The sequence below is a fragment of the Podarcis filfolensis genome, assembly GCF_964270895.1.
Source record: "Podarcis filfolensis genome assembly, chromosome: 2".
Classification (NCBI taxonomy): domain Eukaryota; kingdom Metazoa; phylum Chordata; class Lepidosauria; order Squamata; family Lacertidae; genus Podarcis; species Podarcis filfolensis.
Window position 1 is genome coordinate 102716115 of NC_139605.1, and position 20774 is coordinate 102736888.

General features: G+C 45.7%; 1 protein-coding gene across 2 annotated transcripts in view; it reads right to left on the bottom strand.

The window, feature by feature from the left end:
- Positions 1 to 13193, bottom strand: part of ERBB3 (erb-b2 receptor tyrosine kinase 3) — a 111373-nt gene extending 98180 nt beyond the window's left edge. Inside the window, exons 1-2 of one of the 2 annotated variants that reach the window (XM_083598573.1) lie at positions 13130 to 13193; positions 11256 to 11457 (exon numbers count right to left, since the gene is read on the bottom strand). In XM_083598573.1, coding sequence (XP_083454699.1) covers positions 11256 to 11427 — 172 coding nt within the window. In that variant the 5' untranslated portion in view covers positions 11428 to 11457; positions 13130 to 13193. Of the gene's footprint in view, positions 1 to 11255; positions 11674 to 13129 lie in introns of those variants that run through there. The other variant, XM_083598572.1, reaches the window with a different exon arrangement.
- Positions 13194 to 20774: the final 7581 nt, after the last annotated feature.

The window sequence follows — 20774 nt, forward strand, 5'->3', positions numbered from 1 at the left end:
TTCCAAGCAGAGGTGCAGTGGTCCAAGGTTGCAGGGGGTCCTAGCAGGGTCCCCACATCCAGCATCCCAGAGCCACCCAATCAGCATGAAAAGGAAGCTGTTTAGCAACTAAGAACCAGTCTTTGCACCCTTTGTGTTTATTGGAGTCAAGCAGAGTGAAAGGAGGCGAGTTGGGTAAAGATTGGCTCCTAGGGTCACTCTGAAGGAGGCACATGGCATGGGAATGGAGTTGTTCTGTATGCTCCATAGCTAAGCATTTAGGAAGAATGAAAACGCAAGGTGTTTCAGTTTCAAGAGAATGGTGTGCATGTTCTGTTGCGTAACAAGGTAAACACAACTTACGTCGCTCAGAAAGAAGCTATTGGAGCGTTCCAAAACATTTGCCCACGAAAATGCACACAAAATAGCAGACCTAGCTGAAAGGCAACACAGAGAGATCTGCATTGAGCATTGCAATGCATACACCATTATCATCATCATCAAATTATATTTGAGAGAAGAAAAGGCTAAGGAGTAAACTCTACACAAATCCCTAAGACAGCTGGATGGCACCTTGCACGCCTCCCTCCAGCAACTCCAGCAGCCAAGCTAGCGTCAAACGTATTGCTCTGCTTCCCTTTGGACCACACCAGCAAGGTCTCGTTATCTGGGCATCCCCAAAACCTCCATTCAACACTGCCCAGGCTTGTGCCCCACAGAGGTCACTTTTGGTGCTGCTAATACAGCGGTTTGACTTCACCCCCGGAGGCGCGCTCCATTGTCTCTCGAGACAGATGGATGCCAGCGACGACAATTATAACACGACTGTATAATCTTGCATAATCTTAGAAGGGGGCTTGGCTTGAAGTGACCCTGCACTTCTGAACTGGACTGATTCCAAGGGAATATGCATGCTGTGAAGCTGCCTCTAGCAGAGCTTTATTTGTGCCTCTGCTGCTACAGCCACTGTTCCAAAAGTGTATCCTCTGTCAGGAGGAGGCGTAAGAATGTAGAAGAAGGCAGGCTCTGAAAAGCCTTTTTTTTTTTTTTTTTTTTACAAGGGGCAATGTCAAAGTTGAAAAGCCTAAAATTAGTGCAGGCAGCTGCACTGGAAGCCACAGGTGCTTCTGTGTGGCTTTCCCTCTCTGCCCACTTCCTCCTCCCTGGTCTTGGTAAGAAAGAAAGAGAAGAGCAACAATCATTCTGTCCCTCCAGGGTGTCCCTATCATCAGGAGCCTTCCTCATTTCAGTTGATTAAAATACTTAACTAAAAGTAGAAAGATTTTGACAGATTTTTTCTGAGCACTTGGGGCCAAAAGAAAGTAATTTAAAACAACCGCTGAGACATTATGTTCCAAATCTGCTAGACAGAACCAGTCAGAGGAGGATGATAGTGGGTGTCCAGTCCCCCCACCCAAAAAAATAAATCCTGGCCACACCCATGGTGAGGGGTGAACTACAGTTCCCAGCATAAATGTATGGCGTGTACGGAGCTGTATAATAATAATAATAATAATAATAATAATAATAATAATAATTATTTATTATTTGTACCCCACCCATCTGGCTGGGTTTCCCCAGCCACTCTGGGCGGCTTCCCCAAAGACCAAAAATACACTAAGATGTCACACATTAAAAACTTCCCTGAACAGGGCTGCCTTCAGATGTCTTCTGAATGTCAGGTAGTTGTTTATCTCTTTGACATCTGGTGGGAGGGCGTTCCACAGGGCGGGTGCCACTACCGAGAAGGTCCTCTGCCTGGTTCCCTGTAGCTTTGCTTCTCACAATGAGGGAACCACCAGAAGGCCCTCGGCGCTGGACCTCAGCCTCCGGGCAGAACGATGGGGGTGGAGACGCTCCTTCAGGTATCCTTCCCTCAATTCAAAAACAACAACAACAACAACCCTCTGCTGTGGATAAGCTCCCTGTCCTAAAACCTACATCTGCCATAGGATTGCTTAAGTGGCGGTTACAAGAGCTATCCTGGTGTCTGTCCCTAACACCCATTCAAACTGCGGAGGATGAGCAACATTGTTTTTCTCTCTCTCAGTTGACTCAGTGCTCTGTTTGTGAAGACACCCTGTGCCTATCTGGCAGGAGAGGACACACGCCAGGTGTGGGCGGAGGCTGTGGCCACGATGCTTTTCAACACCCCTTGTTTGGATATGATCCCTCAAGTAGATCACCCCTCCAATACATCATCCCTCTTGCTTTGCTGCCGCTCGGAGTTGCTTCATGGCTGGGCATCCACCCTTCCGATCTTCCCCTGCACACCTGGTTTTTCGCTTGCGGCTATTTACTCAGCAAGCACTACCTATTACGAAAGGTCCTCCCTCCACCCCCCCTCCTTTGGAGTGATTCAGATGGGAGGGACAATCCAGCCCAGCCCTGGCCATGCAAATCTCTGACAACATAAGCTGTGCATAGATGGAAGAGATTAGGGCACAGCCCCTTGGACCCAAAAGTTGCACCACAGGGAAATGGCTGCCTGCATTAGGAAACAGAAGAGCGTGATCTCCAAGGAGGAGATCCAGAATGACATTTTCAGTGCCAGGTGGGCCTCAACATCCCAGAAGAACATCTGTGCCTTTTTGTGAGCATCTCTAGCTAAAGTGGAACAATCTCCCCCATTGATTTTGGACCACTTGCTTAAATACAGTGATGATTTTTCTACCAGGTTAAATTGGCTACGGACCCTGCAGGATTTATTTGCATTTCCTTGCATCAGGTGGCTTGGCCCAAACGCCTGAGCCAACTGGAGCATCTATAAGTCATTTTCTGAATCTGTTGGGTACCCTTTTTTAAAACAATGATCCTTCACGCCCCCCCCCCCCCCGGAGCTCCATATGAAGCCAGCAACCAGAGTCTTCTAGATTTGTGCTGATCAGACTCCTTTTTCTTTTTCACAACTAGAAACTCTGTGGTCATCCAGGTAGAGCTCATGGGATTTTTGAAGAGCACATAAGTACCCTGTGTTGACTGACCCTGAGTATGCACAAGAAGTGCCTTGTTGGAAAAAGCCCAGCATTCTTCGCAAGAACCCCAGTGAGCAGCAAAACACCCAGTTCTCCAACAGAATTAGCTTGCAGACCACAATCCACGTTCTGTCCACCTTCATTCCACAGCATGCTTCAGTCAGCAGGGACCGTTTTCGTACACATTTGCAAGATGGCCGCGGCCATGATACTCAGTGTCTTTGAGCATGCACAAAGTACCTTCCCCTCTCCATGGAGTAACCACAACCAATTTGGCACTAAAACTTGGTTCTGGGGCAAAACCTTATCTTACAGTTAATCTACTATGGATTCCCTACATAGTCATGTTCCCACTGAAATGCCATGATTCCTGAATCCCCTCCATTTGCCTAGCACTTTGCAGTTTCCAAATTAATAATCATTGAGCAAGAGACTTAAGGGGTTTGGTCAAACCAGAAGCGAAGGTCCAGCAACAATGAGTTCTTTTATCTCAAGAGCGGGAGGCAGGGACTGAACCAAGGGCTGGACAGATTCCAATCAGAAATAAATGTATCAGAGAAATAGGCTCCATTGTTTGGTCACTGCCCCCTTATCATTTGTATCTCAGCCCCACAGATGTTTATCCCCCTGACAATACAGGCTGTCCTTCTTCCATCCATAGGCACACACACAAATAACATGCATGAAACCCTAAAGTTACAATACACTCACACACTAGTTTCTCTTTAACACGGCCTTTTAACAAACTCCCAGATTTTTGTGAAGCAAATGCAATCGGAGGTACAGTCCGTGATGGGCAACCTGTAGCCCTCCAGATTATGCTGAACTGCAATTCCCATCATCCCTGACCTATTTTCCATGCTGGTTATGACTGACGGGAGTCGGAGACCTTCAACAACTGGAGAGTCAGGGGTTTCCCCATCCCTGGTGTAGGCAATGAAAGCAATCACAGTCTATGTAGGTAGAGTGTCGAGTGTAGATGCAAGAATCCAAGACTCAAATTCCTGCTTAGCTAGGAAGTTCGCTGCTGACATCACTGCCTCTTAGTCATAATCTATCTCGCAGGGCTGTTGTAAAGGTTAAATTAAACAGCTCAGTGTAAGCCACCCTACAATTGTGGATAAAAGTGACAAATAAATAATGGTCTTTGTGTGGCTCAGTGTTAGAAACTGGGGTAGAAAAGCTAGGAGCCAAAAGGCTTCTGGGACCTGGGTTGTAGGCACCAAAACAGAATGTCTTGTCACCACGGGGTAGGGTGGGGCAGGGGTCAGCCACAGTATTTATTTATTATTTTGAAAAGCATGAATTAATATTAACAATGTGTTACTTATGTGAATTGCATATCACATTTAATACATGCTTAATTTTGTGTTTACAATGAAAATATTGGTACCATACTTCAGGTTTTCAAAACACTCATTACTGTTAAACTCCTTAACATATACTCTATCCTTAACATATACTTTGAGGCTTCAAAGCACATACATTTCAGTAATCCTTGAGTGTCAGCCAGGCACAAAAAATGGCAACCAGTCTTTTTGAGGGGCTCGCAAGTGGAGAACCTTTAGATACAAAATGCGCCTGGCGCCCGGCTAATTTCAAACCCTGGTGTGGCTTCTAAGAGTTTTGCCCTCCCTTCCTGTATGACACGTGCCCTCCCAACTCCCTCCCAACTCATCCAGTCTGCTGGAGGAGCTGGGTGCTCCACAGGCACTTTGGCACAAGGCACCTCTTTTGCTCTGGCACCCTTTTTGTGGCATCCTACTGTCTGACTTCCATTCCAGCTTAATCTGCAGGGAGGCCAATTTGTGGCTAATACCACATGAAGACAGGGTGGACCTGGACTGATGATGTCCCGGTCCCTCCCAACCCTAAGATACAATTATTTTCTCTGCAGCCTAGAAAATACACACACACACACACACACACACACAGAGAGAGAGAGAGAGAGAGAGAGAGAGAGAGAGAGAGAAAGGGAGAGAAAGGGAGAGAGAGAGAAGTAGTTGTTGTTGTTTAAAATCTATCAACAGAGCAGAGAATTGGCTAGGAACTGGAAAGTCGACAAAGCCTTCTTAACCTTTAGCAGATTTCTTGTACATATTAATTGAATGACCCTTTCTGGAAGGGAGCAGGCCTGGAGAAGGTGTGGAGAGTATTTGTGGCAATTAGCAGTGCGGCTGTGTTGCAGTGTTGTTGACACGAGAGCAGAACTGTGAGGACTGGGGTGTTGGAGAGATGATGCTATGGCAGTGCTTAGGGTAAGCAAGATGGATTTCCTCTTATCAACTCATCGCCTTCAGATCTTGTAAAAGCTACACTTGAAACCTAATATAACAATGGGCTCATCCCAGCGTCAGGCAAAGGGAATTCCTGGACCAAGGCTAGACCAGGCGATTGCATTAATTCCTCTATTCCAGGTATAACCAATGTGCTACCACTCCAGTTGTTGTGGGTTACAACTCCCAGCAGCCCCAGTCAGCATGCTCAGCAGCCAGGGATGATGGGAGTTGTAGTCCAAAACGTCTGGAAGGCACTATGTTGGCTACCTAATCAATACATGTAAGCAATATGTCCAATATACAGTCGTACCTCAGCTCCCGAATGCCTTGGGAGTTGAACGTTCCAGCTCCCAAACAATCGAAAACCGGAAGTGACTGTTCCGGTTTTCAAATGGAAGTCGAATGTTTCAGAAGTCGAACTGACTTCTGGAACGGATTTTGTTTGACATCCGAGGTACAACTGTAAGGTCAAATTTCCCCTTGGCATTTAATGCCTAAAAGTGAGAGAGAACAGAACTCATGCCTTCCTGGAGTACCTTCCCCACAGTCCCAGATGCACGTAGCATGCTAGTGGTAATTTGGGGAAGGGGAAGAGGCCTGCCATACTTGAGCAAAATGTTACCACTTCATTTTTTCAAGCCAAGCCAAGTCTAGTTCTGTGTGACATCAGGATTCTACAGACGTAGCATTGCCATTAGAACTATAATACACATCATCTCACAGATATGGTCCATTTAGAACATGGGTAGGCAAACTAAGGCCCGGGGGCCAGATCCAGCCCAATCGCCTTCTAAATCCAGTCCGCAGACGGTCCGGAAATCAGCATGTTTTTACATGAGTAGAATGTGTCCTTTTATTTAAAATGCATCTCTGGGTTATTTATGGGGAATAGAAATTCATTCATTTTTTCCCTCCAAAATATAGTGCGCCCCCCCCCAAGGTCTGAGGGACAGTGGACCGACCCCCTACTGGAAAAGTTTGCTGACCCCTGATTTAGAAGTTACTAGGGGTCCTTTCCCATGTCTTTTCACACTTGGAAAGGGCCAGGAAAAATCTGTGCAGGTACATACATACATATTTTTCACATGGAAGAAAAATGCAATCAAAAAAAGGTTGATTTCACCCCCCTGTCAGGACTTGGTTTTAGGCCAGCTTATGTGTGGGAAAGTGGGGGGGGGACCTCTGACCCATGGATTCTTAAGAAGTAGACGATTTCCTCCCAATCTCAGCATTGCTTAGGCAGGTGTGTCTTGAACTGGGGATCTGGGCAGAGAAGGGAGGTTTTCCCTCTAGTTTATCTGACTGACACTGTTTGATTTTCTTCCCACTGACAAAAGCTACAGCATACATGGGGAAAGCAATTAGCAGAGGTCAAGAATGTTGACACAAAACTGGTTTCGGGCAACTGGGGAAACCTGGTCTCTATTAACCGAGGGAGGAGAGCAAGAGAGGGCTCATTAGCAAGTGCTCATTAAGTAGAAAAAAACGTAAACAAGGTTCCCAGCACTTGGTTGTCCAGCAGCTGTGTACCAACACATCAACTTAGGGAGAAAAATAAAGGTTGTTTCCTCTTGGCAGAGGAAATTAAGACAGCTGAGAACAGAGGAAGCTGCTATATACCAAGTCAGGTCACTGCCCATCTAGCTCATTTCTGTATGCACTGACTGGCAGAAGCTTGCCAGGGTCCCAGGGCAGGGGCCTCTGCAAATGCTACGTGAAGAGACAAAAGGTTGAATCTGGGATCTTCCACATGCAAAATGGAAGGAATCTCAGAAATGCTTCTGTACGGGAACCAGTGAAGGTTCCCTATGGAGGTCTCCCTTCCTTGTCAATTTCATTGTGTCTATTTGGCCCGATCACTACCTTCCAATAAGGTAGCAGTTCCAAGGGTTAGAAACATGCCAGCGCTGCCTTGCTGCTGGCAGCAGAAAAGGTTGTGAGATGTGATCTCTCTGTAGAGACCTAACAACAACATAGAGGACAATGACCTATCTGACTTCACAGAGGGCGATTTCACCTACGAGGTGGCTCCCCATAGCAGAGTTGTTCATTAGTGAATAGCTACAGAGTACAAGTGCCTTGCAACACTGTGTAAAGTACAAAACGCAGAATACATGTCAGCAGAAATGCAACATAAAGCAAAAAGGTGCATCATTTGTGCCAGTGCAAATATACCAGCCTCGAGAGTTAGGGAAGACGAGAAGGGGTTGTTCTGGGTAGGGTCACCAGGCTGGAGGTGTGCCAAGAGACCCGGTCCAAGGCCACACTTCCCTGCAAGTACATAACCCTACCCAAGGCCACACATCGCTGCAGGCACCTCACATAAACACCTTTGCAGAGGAAGACCGGTAGATCTGTTTGTTATAATTGAATATATTGATTAGTTGCTCTTCAGTTAAATAAGGTCTTACAAAAACATTGCTCCCATGTTAATTGGCATGAACTGACATTACTGCTCTTTTAAGCAGCCTCCAGTGCAATGTTTAAGGGGTAGACCCAACATTTAGTAATAATCAGAGCAGGCATGTTGAAGTCAATGAGTTTAGGTCAATTCATTTAAACAGGTCTGCTGCTATTACTAATGTTGGAGATTAGATTTTGCAGTCCAACAGCATCTGGAGGGCCACTGCTTGGCCACTCATTCGCCTTTTTTTGCAGAGGGCCCTGTGCTTTTGGAGACCCTCCACGCTACTATCGTTTTTAAAATGACAACAACCCATCTTAGCAGTTCAAGCACAATTTATTGGTTTTCAGCATAAATTATTTGTGGAATTCACTGCCACAAGATATAGTAATGACCTCTGGATTAAATGGCTTTAAAGCAGGATTAAACACCAATATGAATAACAGTCATAATGAAGCCTCCAAATGCCAGTTGCAGGGTTCAAGAGCAAGAGAGAACTATTGCCTCTTAGCATTGCTTGTTGGCTTCCCAGAGGCACCTGGCTGGCTGCTATCAGGATCCTGGACGGGAAGAACTTTTGCCCAATCCAACAGCATGGGATCTTCTTATGTTCTTATGACAACAAAGCCTTGCTAAAAGGTTACTCCCACCTCTCTAGCTTTCTCCTTCATCCACCACCTTGCAGCCCCTAAACATTCCCTAGAATACACCAAGAAAACTGCATTCCAGATAACATGGACATAATAAAAAAGGATGGGGAACCTGTGGCCCTCTCCATCAGCCTCGACCACTGGCCATGCCGGTGGGTCTGATAGGAGGATGAAGCTCAACAACATCTGAAAGGTTGCAGATGGTTCCCCAACCCACTGGTGCAAAGGGAACCTGCCGAGGAAGTTAAGCATTCCAAAGGACTTTGTTCTCAAAAATATTTGCAAACATATTTACGGGCAGAAAAACGGAACGAATGGCTTAACTTGTTTTGACTCTGTGTCCAGAGTCTAAGAGAGGAGGACATCCATAGTTCTTTCACACACACAACCCCCTCCCCAAAGATTTTTATTTTTATTTTTAATAGCCAAGGAAACACTGTGCAGAAAAATTCCTCCATACCACAGTGCCTAGTTGGAGAGGTTAACCTTTCAAACAGCATCAATTTAAGGGACTCCTTTTATTTTCCCCAGTCTGTTGGCTTAAGAAACCACAAAACAAGATAGGACAGTGGACTTGGCCCTTTTCAAATCAAAACTTTTTCTCCCTTTGCGGTGTTTAATCTTCGCACTTGGAACCTGCCTTCCCAAGGTATGGACTGAATCTGACGGGAATGGAAGAATGCCACCTGCAAGGCAACAGGGCCTCTCCCCTTTCTCCCCCAATGACACAGTTCAGTAATGGGAGACGGAAAGGCAGGAATGACTATGGCATGTCCCACACAGAGACACACACAGACATTCCTTAAGTAGAATTTAACTACATAGTGGAAGTCTCCTCTCCATAATCAGAAAAGAAGATCAAGCCCAAAACTTGTCCAACATCCTGTTAGCTACACTGGTCAACTAGGGACAAGACTGCAGTGTATTTGTGTTCCCCAGCAATATTCAGGGGCTTATTGCATGTGCAGAGTGTATTTCCCTCTTTGTAGCCTCCTTGAACTTGTCTAATCTCCTTTTAAAGCCATCCAAGTAGGTGGTCATCCCTGCCTCTTGTGGGAGCTGTCGTTATGTGCCGTGCAAAGAAGTACTTGATTTTCTCTGCCCTGAATCTCCCCAATATTCAGCCTCATTGAATGATCCTGGGTTCTAATATTATATGAGAGCAGGAGAAAGTCATGCATCAATACTAATGTAATGCCCCCCCTCTTTTTGGGTAGCGGGCAACAAGAACCCACAGAATTCTCTCCATCACAACACCTGCATTGCACCCCCAGGATAACTGGGGCAAGGCAAGCTTTTCCCAATAGTTGGCAGTTGGAAATGTTATGGTTGGTTCAGAATTTGTGTAAGCACAGCACACTGGAGAAGAGTTGAAAGAGCGTGTGTTACCTCATTGGATTTTTCTACTCAAGATCACCATTAGTTAAAAGTGTTGACAAGCTTGTTTCCAACTCTCCCCCCTTGCATGTTCTTTCAATATAGGTGGAGTCAGGATTCTAATCTATATTGGTGACTGGAATGTCAGATACACAGGCTCACGCCCCCAAACTCCATTAATTAGTCTGGAGTAGCTGCCACTCCCTCACGCAGCCTCAATAACTACAGTGGATCCGAATCCCCTACTTAACCCCATAAACCTGTTTTGAAAGGGCAGGATGAATCCACTCCTTTGCCATATTTCAATCTACCAACAGGCAGGGTTATTAGAGGGCAATTGATCAATATGAACCGCAGGTCCCAACCATGTTTACACAGAAGTTAGTCATACTGTTTTCAGCTGAGCTTACTCCCAGGTAAGTAGGGTTAGGGTTTATTTTATGTGCCCTGGATAGGGAACCATGAAGGGGAAGTTACTCTGACCCAAGAATCCCCCCCCCAACCAAAGAAAGAATGAAAGAATTAAGTTCTCCTTAAGAACATCGTGCGTGGAGGGACTCCTCAGGGAGAATATGGCACTGAATAAAATTTTGTGGAAGAGTTATGTGAAGTAGCCACTTGTCTCATACATCACTAATGACTAATACAATAATAATTTTTCCCTCCAAGATGGCACTTAACGTCAAGGGGGAAAACAAAGAGTCGAATCCTACCTGAAAACCACACCTTCTCTAACCTATATATCCTGTAAGCCCCAAATCCCAGGTATGTAAGTGGGGAGGGGCTATGGAAACTCAGTGAAGAGGGAAATGCACTTTGCACATGCTCACAGTCACTAGTTTATTATCATTACTTCAGGTGCGCCAGGGTTTTGAGGTTTAAACAAGAACTAGGGAATCAATTTCAAAGGCTGGGAGGGCTGAAGATCAAGTCCTGGTTCTGTAATTTCAGCCTAAAGCACCCCCACACACACACACAAAAGTCTTCCCCACACTTGATTCCAAAACCCAACCCTTCAAACAAGCGAAACAACATTTTACAGATTCCATAAAGTTTGCCTTGAAGTTTCTGCCCTCCCTTTTAGGAGAAACACACACGCCTCTCCTCCAAACCCCGCAATCAGCGAGCCAGGATCGCGCTCCTCAGATCCGTACCAATCACGAAAATAAAAGATCGTTGTGGGTTTTTTTTTGGGGGGGTCCCTCTCCCTTTAGAGAGAGGAAGAGCCGAGAGGCTGGGGAGGACGAGACACAAAAATAGGTTTTGCCACAGCTCGGCGGCACAGGTTCAAAGGCGTTGCTCGGTGGTGTGAAACGAGTACACAGTTCCCCTCCCTACGGCTGACAAAACGAGAGAGAGATAATCAAACGCCTCGGATCCGATTTCAGGGGGGGAAGTAGGGGGGGTTTACACACCACTATCATGCGGGATATAAACACAGCCGCCGTGTAAGGTCCTGTTTAGGGCTAAACAGACACTCGATTGTGTTATTGCAAAGGGCAGTTTTCTCCTCGCGATTCCGCTCAAGGCAGCCAAAAAGAAAAGAAGACGACAGATAACACACATTTTTAGACTGTTCGGGGTCACATACCTGCTTGAGAAGCTGCAGACCGCAGGCTCCACAGGAGAAGGACCAGCCAAGGCACGAAGCATCTGACCAAGTTGCTCTTCATCGTTAAAAGATCTTGAGTTGCTTTTGTATTTTGCTTGGGCTTTTCCCTTCCTTTCTCTGCCTTCCTCCCACCACCACTTGCTCCTGGCATGCGGCGGCGCGTTTTTCAGGCTATGGCATTCTGCATTTGGGATGAGGAAGAGGGCGGCAGGATGAGCCACCTGATCCCCAAGGGAAATGCCCACCAAGCTCTCCGGTTCTCCGGCTCAGCGGGGGTGTATGGAGCCGATCGCCTCCGTCCCCGCCGCCTCTCGACGCGGCAAGTTCTCCTCTAGAGCCAAGAACACCAGCCGTGGCGCCTTTGATCAGTTTCACTTACACACAACAACTCGCAAATTACACACACTTCATTCAAGGGGAAGCTTAAGTCGCTCCTCATTGGTTGAGGCTGCACCCTAGCCTGGCCAATCAGAGGACAACAGTCTAAGCTCCCATGCAGAGGAGTGAAAAGCGGAGATTTGTATTACTGTATTATTACTTTTTTAAAAAGAAGGGTGGAGGTAGAAAGCCTTATCTAGTTCTAGGCAAGGGTGTTCCACGTGGTTGTTGTTGCTGGTTTGCAAACTCTCATGAAAAAGAGTTCATAATAACGCGCGCACCGCTGTAGTCAATGGATCAAACTACCAACGAAACTACGAACTTGAGAAACCGTGCTATATCAACATAACCCATTATCTGACTATATTGTGGATAATTTTTTGTTAGTGGTCATTTTGCTTTGAGGGTGGGGATTCCCCCCACTCCATCAAGCAATGTGTACATTATATTAAATAAATAAATAAATACTGCTAGTAGCAGGGACGTGCAAACAACTTTGGTTAGTAAAAATCCCACTGAGCCACGCTCCACAGATTTAATCCACTTCCCTGATTATATCAAAAGTAGATGAGCCATTTTCCCCGTTACAATCTGACTCCTGTGTCTATACATTAATACCCTTAGCTGGACCAGGCTTCCCCTTCATCTCCATGTTTAGTAATTAAGAAATCCTAAAAAAAAGGTTCTCTCTCCCATTAAGCAGACCCTGGTTCGTTAGGACTATCCTGTTATATGAAGGGCAGCTGGGCTGAGGTTTTTTTTAAAATTATCTGTGATTGAACATATGGAAAAAGTTGAGATGCCCACCACTTTCTCCCCTTGTGTAATGGTAATTCTGTGTAATGTGTCTGAATAGATGAATTTATTTATTTGCCTGAGATGAAGCACTGACAACATATAAAACAAGCCTGCCTTGGGGTAATGTGTGTGCATTTTGCAGTTGCTGGAATCTACCTACCTACCTATCATGTGACTGCATGCATATTTGGAAAGAGCTAAAATATCAGCTCCCATTGCTCAGTCCCAGCTCCTGCCAACCTAGCAGTTTGAAAGCACGCAAAAAAGTGCAAGTAGATAAATAGGTACCGCTCCGGCGGAAAGGTAAACGGTGTTTCTGTGCGCTCCTCTGGTTTCAGTGTTCCGTTGCACCACATGACCCGGAAAAACTGTCTGCGGACAAACACTTACTCCCTCGGCCTGTAAAGTGAGATGAGCGCCGCAACCCCAGAGTCGTTTGCGACTGGACTTAACTGTTGGGGTCCTTTAAAATATCAGGACTGAACAGCATTGTGGGGTGGGGTGGGGGGATTCTCTCTCTTCCAGTAATGCCAATGTGGTCTATTGGAAACTTCGGGCATTATAACAGTGTTTTAAATGTGGTTAATGTAAGGTCTGTGTCAGGGAAGAAAGGCTGTATTCCGTTCACTTTCAGGTTGTAATTCTATAGATGCTTACCTGCATTCAATGGGACTTACTTCCAAGTATATATGCACTGTCAGGTGCCCCAAGGAGCTCCTTGCCACATCTGTCCAGAACATGCTTTAAAAACAAACAACACTTAAAGTAAGATTTTAATCTTCACTGTGTAGAACGGAAACATGTCATGCCACTTCACAGACGAATGTGGATTTTCACAGGTTGGGAAGTAGGATAGATTTCCTCTAATACTGTCACAATTCCTAAACCCAATCATCAGTAAGGTTTCCCTTTTCTTAAATCAGCTAGTTGTAGAGGCTGAAGAATATGGCTTTGGGAGAACTGAGTCCAAATCTCAGATTAGCCCTGGGGCTCACTAAGTACCGTATTTTTTGCACAATAACACTCACTTTTTTCCTCCTAAAAAGTAAGGGGGAATGTCTGTGCGTGTTATGGAGGGAATGCCTACGGGTGGCATGCCTACGGATTTTCCTCCTCTAAAAACTACATGCGTGTTATGGTCGGGTGCGTGTTAAAGAGTGAAAAATACGGTAGTTTGCAGTTCCTTATCTTAACCTAATTCAGCCCACCTCACAATGTTACTAGAAGGAGGCAGAGCCAGCCCTACTGTTGGGCAGAGGGAGGCGGCTGTCTAAGACGGCCAATGCTGATTGGCAGAAGATGCCAGAACTGTACAGTGTCTGCCCCCTGGACTCCCTAAGTTAGCCAGCTGGTGGAGGACCCGACTGCTGGAAAAAAATTCACCTGCCAGTTTTATTCTGTTGCATTTATATCTCACTTTTTTTCTCCAAGGAGTTAAAGGCAGCAGGTATCAGTGGCGTAGCGTGGGTTGTCAGCACCCGGGGCAAGGCAAGTAATTTGTGCCCCCTAACCCGTGGATTTGCGCCCCCTAACCCTAACCCCCAGATGTTGCGCCCGGTGCGGCCGGGCCCCCCTGCACCCCCCACGCTACGCCACTGGCAGGTATGGTTCTCTCCCTCCTCATTTAATCCTCACAACAACCCTGTGGAGTATGTTAGGCTGAGAGGTAGTGGCTATCCCAAGGTCACCCAGTGAGCTTCATGGCCGAGTGGGGATTTGAACCCTGGTCTCCTAGGATCTAGTCCAATACTCTAACCACTACACCACACTGGCTTTCTGTATGTGGCCTTTGTATGTGGCTTCTATATGTTGAATGAAGTGGTGGTAGTGAGGGAATCTTGTTCACAACCTCAGGCCTGGTCTTGGGAATGTTTGGCCTGGTCTTGGGAAGGAGACATGAAATACAACCTGCATAGCATTGAAAAGACTTCTAGAAAGGTAAATAGGAATATTTGGATTGAAGAAGAGACAATTTGAGGATGTTCCCTTAAGGCTGCTACCAGGTAACATGGGAGGACTTAACAACCTAAGAACAAATATAATGACTCAACCAAGGAAGGACATTTGGGTGGATACTTCCATCACACCAGCCTTGTTTACGTGTATTTAGAAATCTATCAAAACAGCTCAATCTCAGGTCCTGATTTCAGAAGCTCCTTGACATGTTTGCTGTGCCAGGGTTTTATTGTATTTCTTACCTTTATATCCCCCTCCTTCCTTCCATCATGTAACCCAAGTTAGCATACATGTCAGTCTTAGAGAAGTCCACATTTAAAGCACATCCAACACACATTTAAAGCACACGACCTTCCCCCAAAGAACCCTGGGAACTTTGTTTGTTAAGGCTGCCTGGAACGGTATCTCTGTGAGTGGGGAATAGTCATTCCCAGGATTCTTTGGGGGAAGGTCATGTGATTTAAATATGTGCTAGACATGCTTTAAATATATGTGTGGATCTGCAGTCTCCCATCCAGGCACTGCCCAAACCTCCTTGGCTTTGGCAAAGCCTCAGCTGCCTTCAGACCATATCCTGGAACCATAGCCTTGCACATGGGGCTAGTACCTCCTTGAGCATATGTAAAGTCTAAGAACAACCTAACACCTCTAGGGTTTGGATGAAATTATTAAAGGGCAAAGACGTGTGGATTCTAGCCACCTTTGGACTTGAGAGCCTTGTTCTACAGCGCTAGATCACAGTTCCCTCTCAATATCATCAGTAGGATCCAGGAACCAGCACCTTAATGCAACGCTGTGTTTCTCTTCTGTTGTGCATAAAGTTAGACTGGGTCACAGAACAGGAAAGAGAAAAATTGTTTCAAGACAGCGAGAGAGTTTACTGAACATGAGAACAGCTGCGGAACTGGGTAATGCAGCACCCTGAGCGAGTGCAAAAGTTGTAACCCCTCCAAATATTTCTTATTTGCACTATCATTCCTTTCAGTAGTGTCACTTTTTATGGATCTTCTCAGTAGGTACTCATATAATTATAGGTGGTGGTGGTTATAATATTTTGCGCTCCCTCAGCTCTGCATGCCCACACTGCCTTAAATCTGGCATTGATAAGGACCTCCTTTCTCTCTTGCATTCTGCTTATAATGTCCCTTTTCCTCCTCATCTGTTCCTCCTTTCTAATACCTTTTGAGTTCTGCTGCTGTGTCTGCCACAATCTTCTGGGAAGAGCAAATGGGAAACAAAAGCAGCCTCTATATCTATCCATCCATATCAATGGCTCTCTTTGGCCATTCAGAGTGAAGACAGCCTGGCAGAGAGGAGAGAGAGATGGATGGACTGTTACTGTTGTGTCACCATCCTTATTCTCTGCCTGGGCCTTTGGCGGGAGAGAGCAACATGAGGAGCAGCACGCCACCAGCAAGGTCACCCTGTCACAGCGCATGGCGTGGAGGGAGGGAGAGGATGGCAGAGATTCAGGAGTGGGTGCTCAGAACAATGGCCGCAGTCAGGAGAGGAGTGGGAGGAAATGAGATCAGAGATAGCGTCAGAAGAAAGCAAAGTTCATGGGCACTGGAGATGGGGGCTTCCCACCCTCTGCAGAAAGTACCGTAACAGGATTCACCTGACAAGGTGTTGCAGGAAGCAGCCCTGGGGATGGATTTATCTATTGGCAGCTCCTGGGCCAAACAGACCCCTTTGGAAGGATGAACCACAGGCCAAGCATGCGATGCGTGGAAGTTGCACCTACCAGGGGGCAGAGTGTCTAAGGATAAAGTGCAAGAAATCTGTAACTGGATCTCCCAACTTTTTATATATTAGTTCTTTTATTTATCTATTTATAAAAAATATTTAAATACTGCTGTATCATAAAAATAGATCACAGCAGTTTACAGCAATATAAAAATCATACTCGCTGTAACATCAAACCCAGGAGTGGGGATCTTATGACTTTCCAGATGGTACTCATCTCTCATAATCCCTGATCCCATGCTAACTGAAGCTGGCAGGAGTTGGAGCATAATAATAATAATAATAATAATAATAATAATAATAATAATAATAATTTATTTGTACCCCGCCCATCTGGCTGGGCTTCCCCAGCCACTCTGGGCGGCTTCCAACAAATATTAAAAATACATTAAAATATCACACATTAAAAACTTCCTTGAACAGGGCTGCCTTCATATGTCTTCTAAATGTCAGGTAGTTGTTTATCTCTTTAACATCTGATGGGAGGGCGTTCCACAGGGCGGGAGCCACTACCGAGAAGGCCCTATGCCTGGTTCCCTGTAGCTTAGCTTCTCGCAGTGAGGGAACCATCAGAAGGCTCTTGGTGCTGGACCTCAGTGTCTGGGCAGAACAATGAGGGTGGAGATGCTCCTTCAGGTATACTGGGCCGAGGCCATTTAGGGCTTTAAAGGTCAGCACCAACACTTTGAATTGTGCCCAGAAACGTACTGGGAGCCAATGTAGGTCTTTCAGGACCGGTGTTATATTATCGTCCCTGGTCTAATGCTCCTCTAAGTCACAGCGGTCCAAAGAGCTCCAACCAGAGTTTTTATTATTCATGGAGGGGCAGGAATATACAGGCACCATACTAGTGACTTTAAATCTGCTTAAATGCCCAGATCCTACTCCTCGATTAAAGCAGCTCTCGGGTGGAGCTGAGTTCTAATCCAGGTCAGCTCAAAATCCTGTCCAGATGAGCCGCAGATGAGACATTCAGCACTGTAGCTGCTCAGCCTGTCCTTGAGGCTTTGCTGAGCTTTAGCCCCAAATTTCCCTCCGCTCAGCTCAGAGGATGAGTCACACAGAAAACAGGTGACACCAAAGAGGAAAAGATGATTTCTGACATAAATAGGACCTCAGGCCTGGAATGCAAGACTAGCCTTCTGCAAACCTCAGAGCAGATTACATGGAGACAGGGTTTCAACTTGAAACCTTGCCATAAGAGAGAAGGAGAGCATCTAATTGTTCCTTGTTTTCCCCCATTTCTGTAGTGACTGATCTCACGTGCTTCAGGGCACCTCTACTTTGATGCTGTCCTCCAGAAACAGTTTGCAGTTTGTCTCACTATTCCTCCCCCCTTTCTCTTCATTCTTACTTCCTTTTGTTCTGAGCAATCAGAAAACAAAGGAGACATTCTTTGTTTTTGGGGTGTTTTTTTTCCCAAATCAGCCTTGGAATGTAGATGAAGTACAAAAGCAGGGATAAGCACCTGCTGCTGCCCTCTGGCGCCATGCTGTGGCTCCTAGCTGGATGTGCATGGGGAAACAACACGCATAAGTGTGAACAGATTACTGCAGAGGTTTTCAAACCTTTTGAGTCCACGGCTCCCTTAACCAACTACATTCTTTCGGTGCCACCCCTGTGGGGCTCAGGAGCCCAGTTGTGTCACCCCTTGCCTGCAGAGCTGGCAGCCTCTCCCCCTTTTTTGAACACCCTCTCCTGTGGAGTGTTCCCTCAGACTCCTCTCCTCTCCCCTCTCCTTGGGGGTCCTCTGGGCAGCCACTGACCCTGGTCTCTGAGCTTCACCCCCTGCCCCAAAGAGGACCCAATGGATCCTATTCGCGTCCCGAGGTACCACTGTAGTTTATAGCCAGGGCTGCTGCAATAAACAGCTGTGCAAGCCTTTGGGATACAGAGGCAGGAGAGGGCATCAGAGGAGGGAGGGAAGGAAAGAGGGACAGAGGCCCACAGCACCCCTGACCATCATTCAAGGCACCCCAGGGTGCCACGGCACACTGGCTGAAAACCACTGGATTACTGTAACATACTCCACATTGGCAGCTTTTGAAAGGTTCTCAATAACTATCACTGATCCACAGGATTGCCAACTTAGCCCCGCGACCATGGGTGCCCAGGGCAGTAGGTGCCATGCAGCGTGCATGGTCCTGGCACTGAAATTTGTGGGTGCCCAGCTCCTTCATGGGGAATTTTATGGGTTCTTGGGCACCCAGGCCCCCAGGGAATTGGCACTTATGCTGTTCCAGAAGGTACTTCCAGAATGTTAATTGGGGATGGCAAGAGTGGAACATCCAGTGTTGATTCTAAGACAACTTCACTGGATCCCAGTTGGTTTCCAGGCCCAATTCAAAGGGACATGTTTAACCTCTATGGCGTTTGATTGTGTGCAGCTAGGATAGCTCAAGGACCAACTTCTCCCTTATAAAACATACCTATTCATTAATAAAAACTTCCTGAGAAACCTTACTGTAAGCCTTTGGTGGGTGGGTGGTTAGCCAAACAGGGCATTGAGACATTGGCATTCTCTTTGTAGGGTCATTGACCATGCTTCCACTCTTCTGCCTGTTGGGGAACTGATAAGGATGAGTCTTTTCCCCCCGCAGAAGGGTTTTGGGGCTTATTGATCACTTTTATCTGAATCAATTTGACATTCTTTTCTCTCCTGATTTTCCTTGCTGCGCAACCTGTTTTATTATTTATGCAGCTTGATTTTTTGGATTTTATGTAGTTTTTAACTGCAGGTTTTTATTAGTTGCCCTTCAGATCTATCAGCTCAGAATATAAAATAAGAATGTATTAAATTAATACATGTACAAGCAGGGATGCCTCTTTATTCCACTGTGAAAACATAGCTATAAGAAAGAAGATAGACCCCACCTGATTCTGTGGCTGAAAACAGTCAGCATCCCATTAGGGATGTTTTCTGCAAAAGGAGACCATAATCTCCTCATTTTGGCCAGAAGGAAACTGAATTGTAAACCCTTTTGAAAACTGAAATATTACACAGTAAATATTGCCAGTGGTAATTCTTGTCCAGACATCCGTATTCTGCAGCTGGTCATCACATATAAAACCCAATGTTCTGCTGGGATCAAATAATACAGCAGATGTTCATCTAGTTGCTGAATTTACAGAGGGCCCAGTTACAGCAGTTTATGTAAGAACTAGGGACAGGAATGATGACCCAGACTTGATCAACATGTCAAGTTGTCATGTTTCTACAAGCCACATCATAAGCAAATAATTCAACCCAGACCACGTCCACCCGTATTTTTGCAAGGCAAATTGGTCTTCCAAGGGAAATCTTCAATTAGATTCATGATGTAAACAAGTGATGCTGAAGTGCAAGGTAAGAGGCCTCGCTCCAGATGGCCATGGGCAGGTATGACTCACCTACAGTACATTTGCACCAGGCATTAGTTTGACAAACATCCAGTTAGAAGTAGCACTTGCTCTTCCACTTAGGGACTATGGCCAGTGTTCCAGTACATTGAAAATTGCTTAAAAGATTAACAGAACTGGTTTTTCTTTATATCAAGGGCTTGTTAGCATCAGAAAGTGGAACAGGATATGCACCTGCTCCTCCCTGGTGCCAGTTAACTTCTGGAAGGTCAACTTGAGTCAGTATCAATGCACATCCACAAGCATGCAAAACTGAGAACAGCACAGCATCTCAATTCAAGAAAGTTAAGTCTCAGAGTTATTCTGTATTCTGCAATCACAGCTCAAATTCTGTAATTTCATAGTAAATCCTACTAGCAACATTTGGGTTTCTGAACAAGGATTTTTAGCTGGGGCTCAGAAACAGATCTGATATTTCTGATTAAGGAAACCACCATGATGTGGCCTTTTTTGGTTTCTGAACATTTAGTAAACAAGGGAAGCGAGTCAGACCCATAGGAGCCAACTCCTAGGGGCCGAGGTCCCTTCAGGCCCCCCAATAAAATATTTGAGGGAGTTGCCCCAAGTTCATAGGTATTGCCATTCAAATGGTGTGCATACACCGCACCATTTAATTATGTAGGGCAGGGCTTACCCGCTCCCCCCAATATTTTATTCAAGTTGGCACCACTGAAACCATTGGTCCACCTAGCTCAATAATGCTGATATGCCAAGGGAGCCTTTTCATCTCAATTCCTGTTTGGGGGGCCATATGCCAAGGGTGGGCAGAGGCAGAGGGAAAATGGACAGAGAAACAAACACATGTGATTCTTACCTTTGTTCAGTAGGCTATATATCAGCAGTGCTGCTTTTAATGTTTTATGACCGTGAACTTCCCTTCTGGTCACAGAAGTGTATATCCTGATGCTCACATTGCAGTGGAGATGGCCAGCTTCTTCATTATTGTTTTTTAAAAGCCCCAACACTACAATTGCAATAAACATAATCCATCATCATCATTTCAATACTGCAGGCTGGAAACAGAGAGGAAGTGCAGATTATAACAGCCCTACCATGGACACCTGTGTTATTGTCTCCATACTTGATATTGGGGGCAGGGATTTACAGTATATCCTCCACTTTTCTCCAGTTAAAATAGGAACGCCCTATCTAAATAATAATAATAATAATAATAATAATAATAATAATAATAATAATATTGGTTATGCCCTATCTGAATGG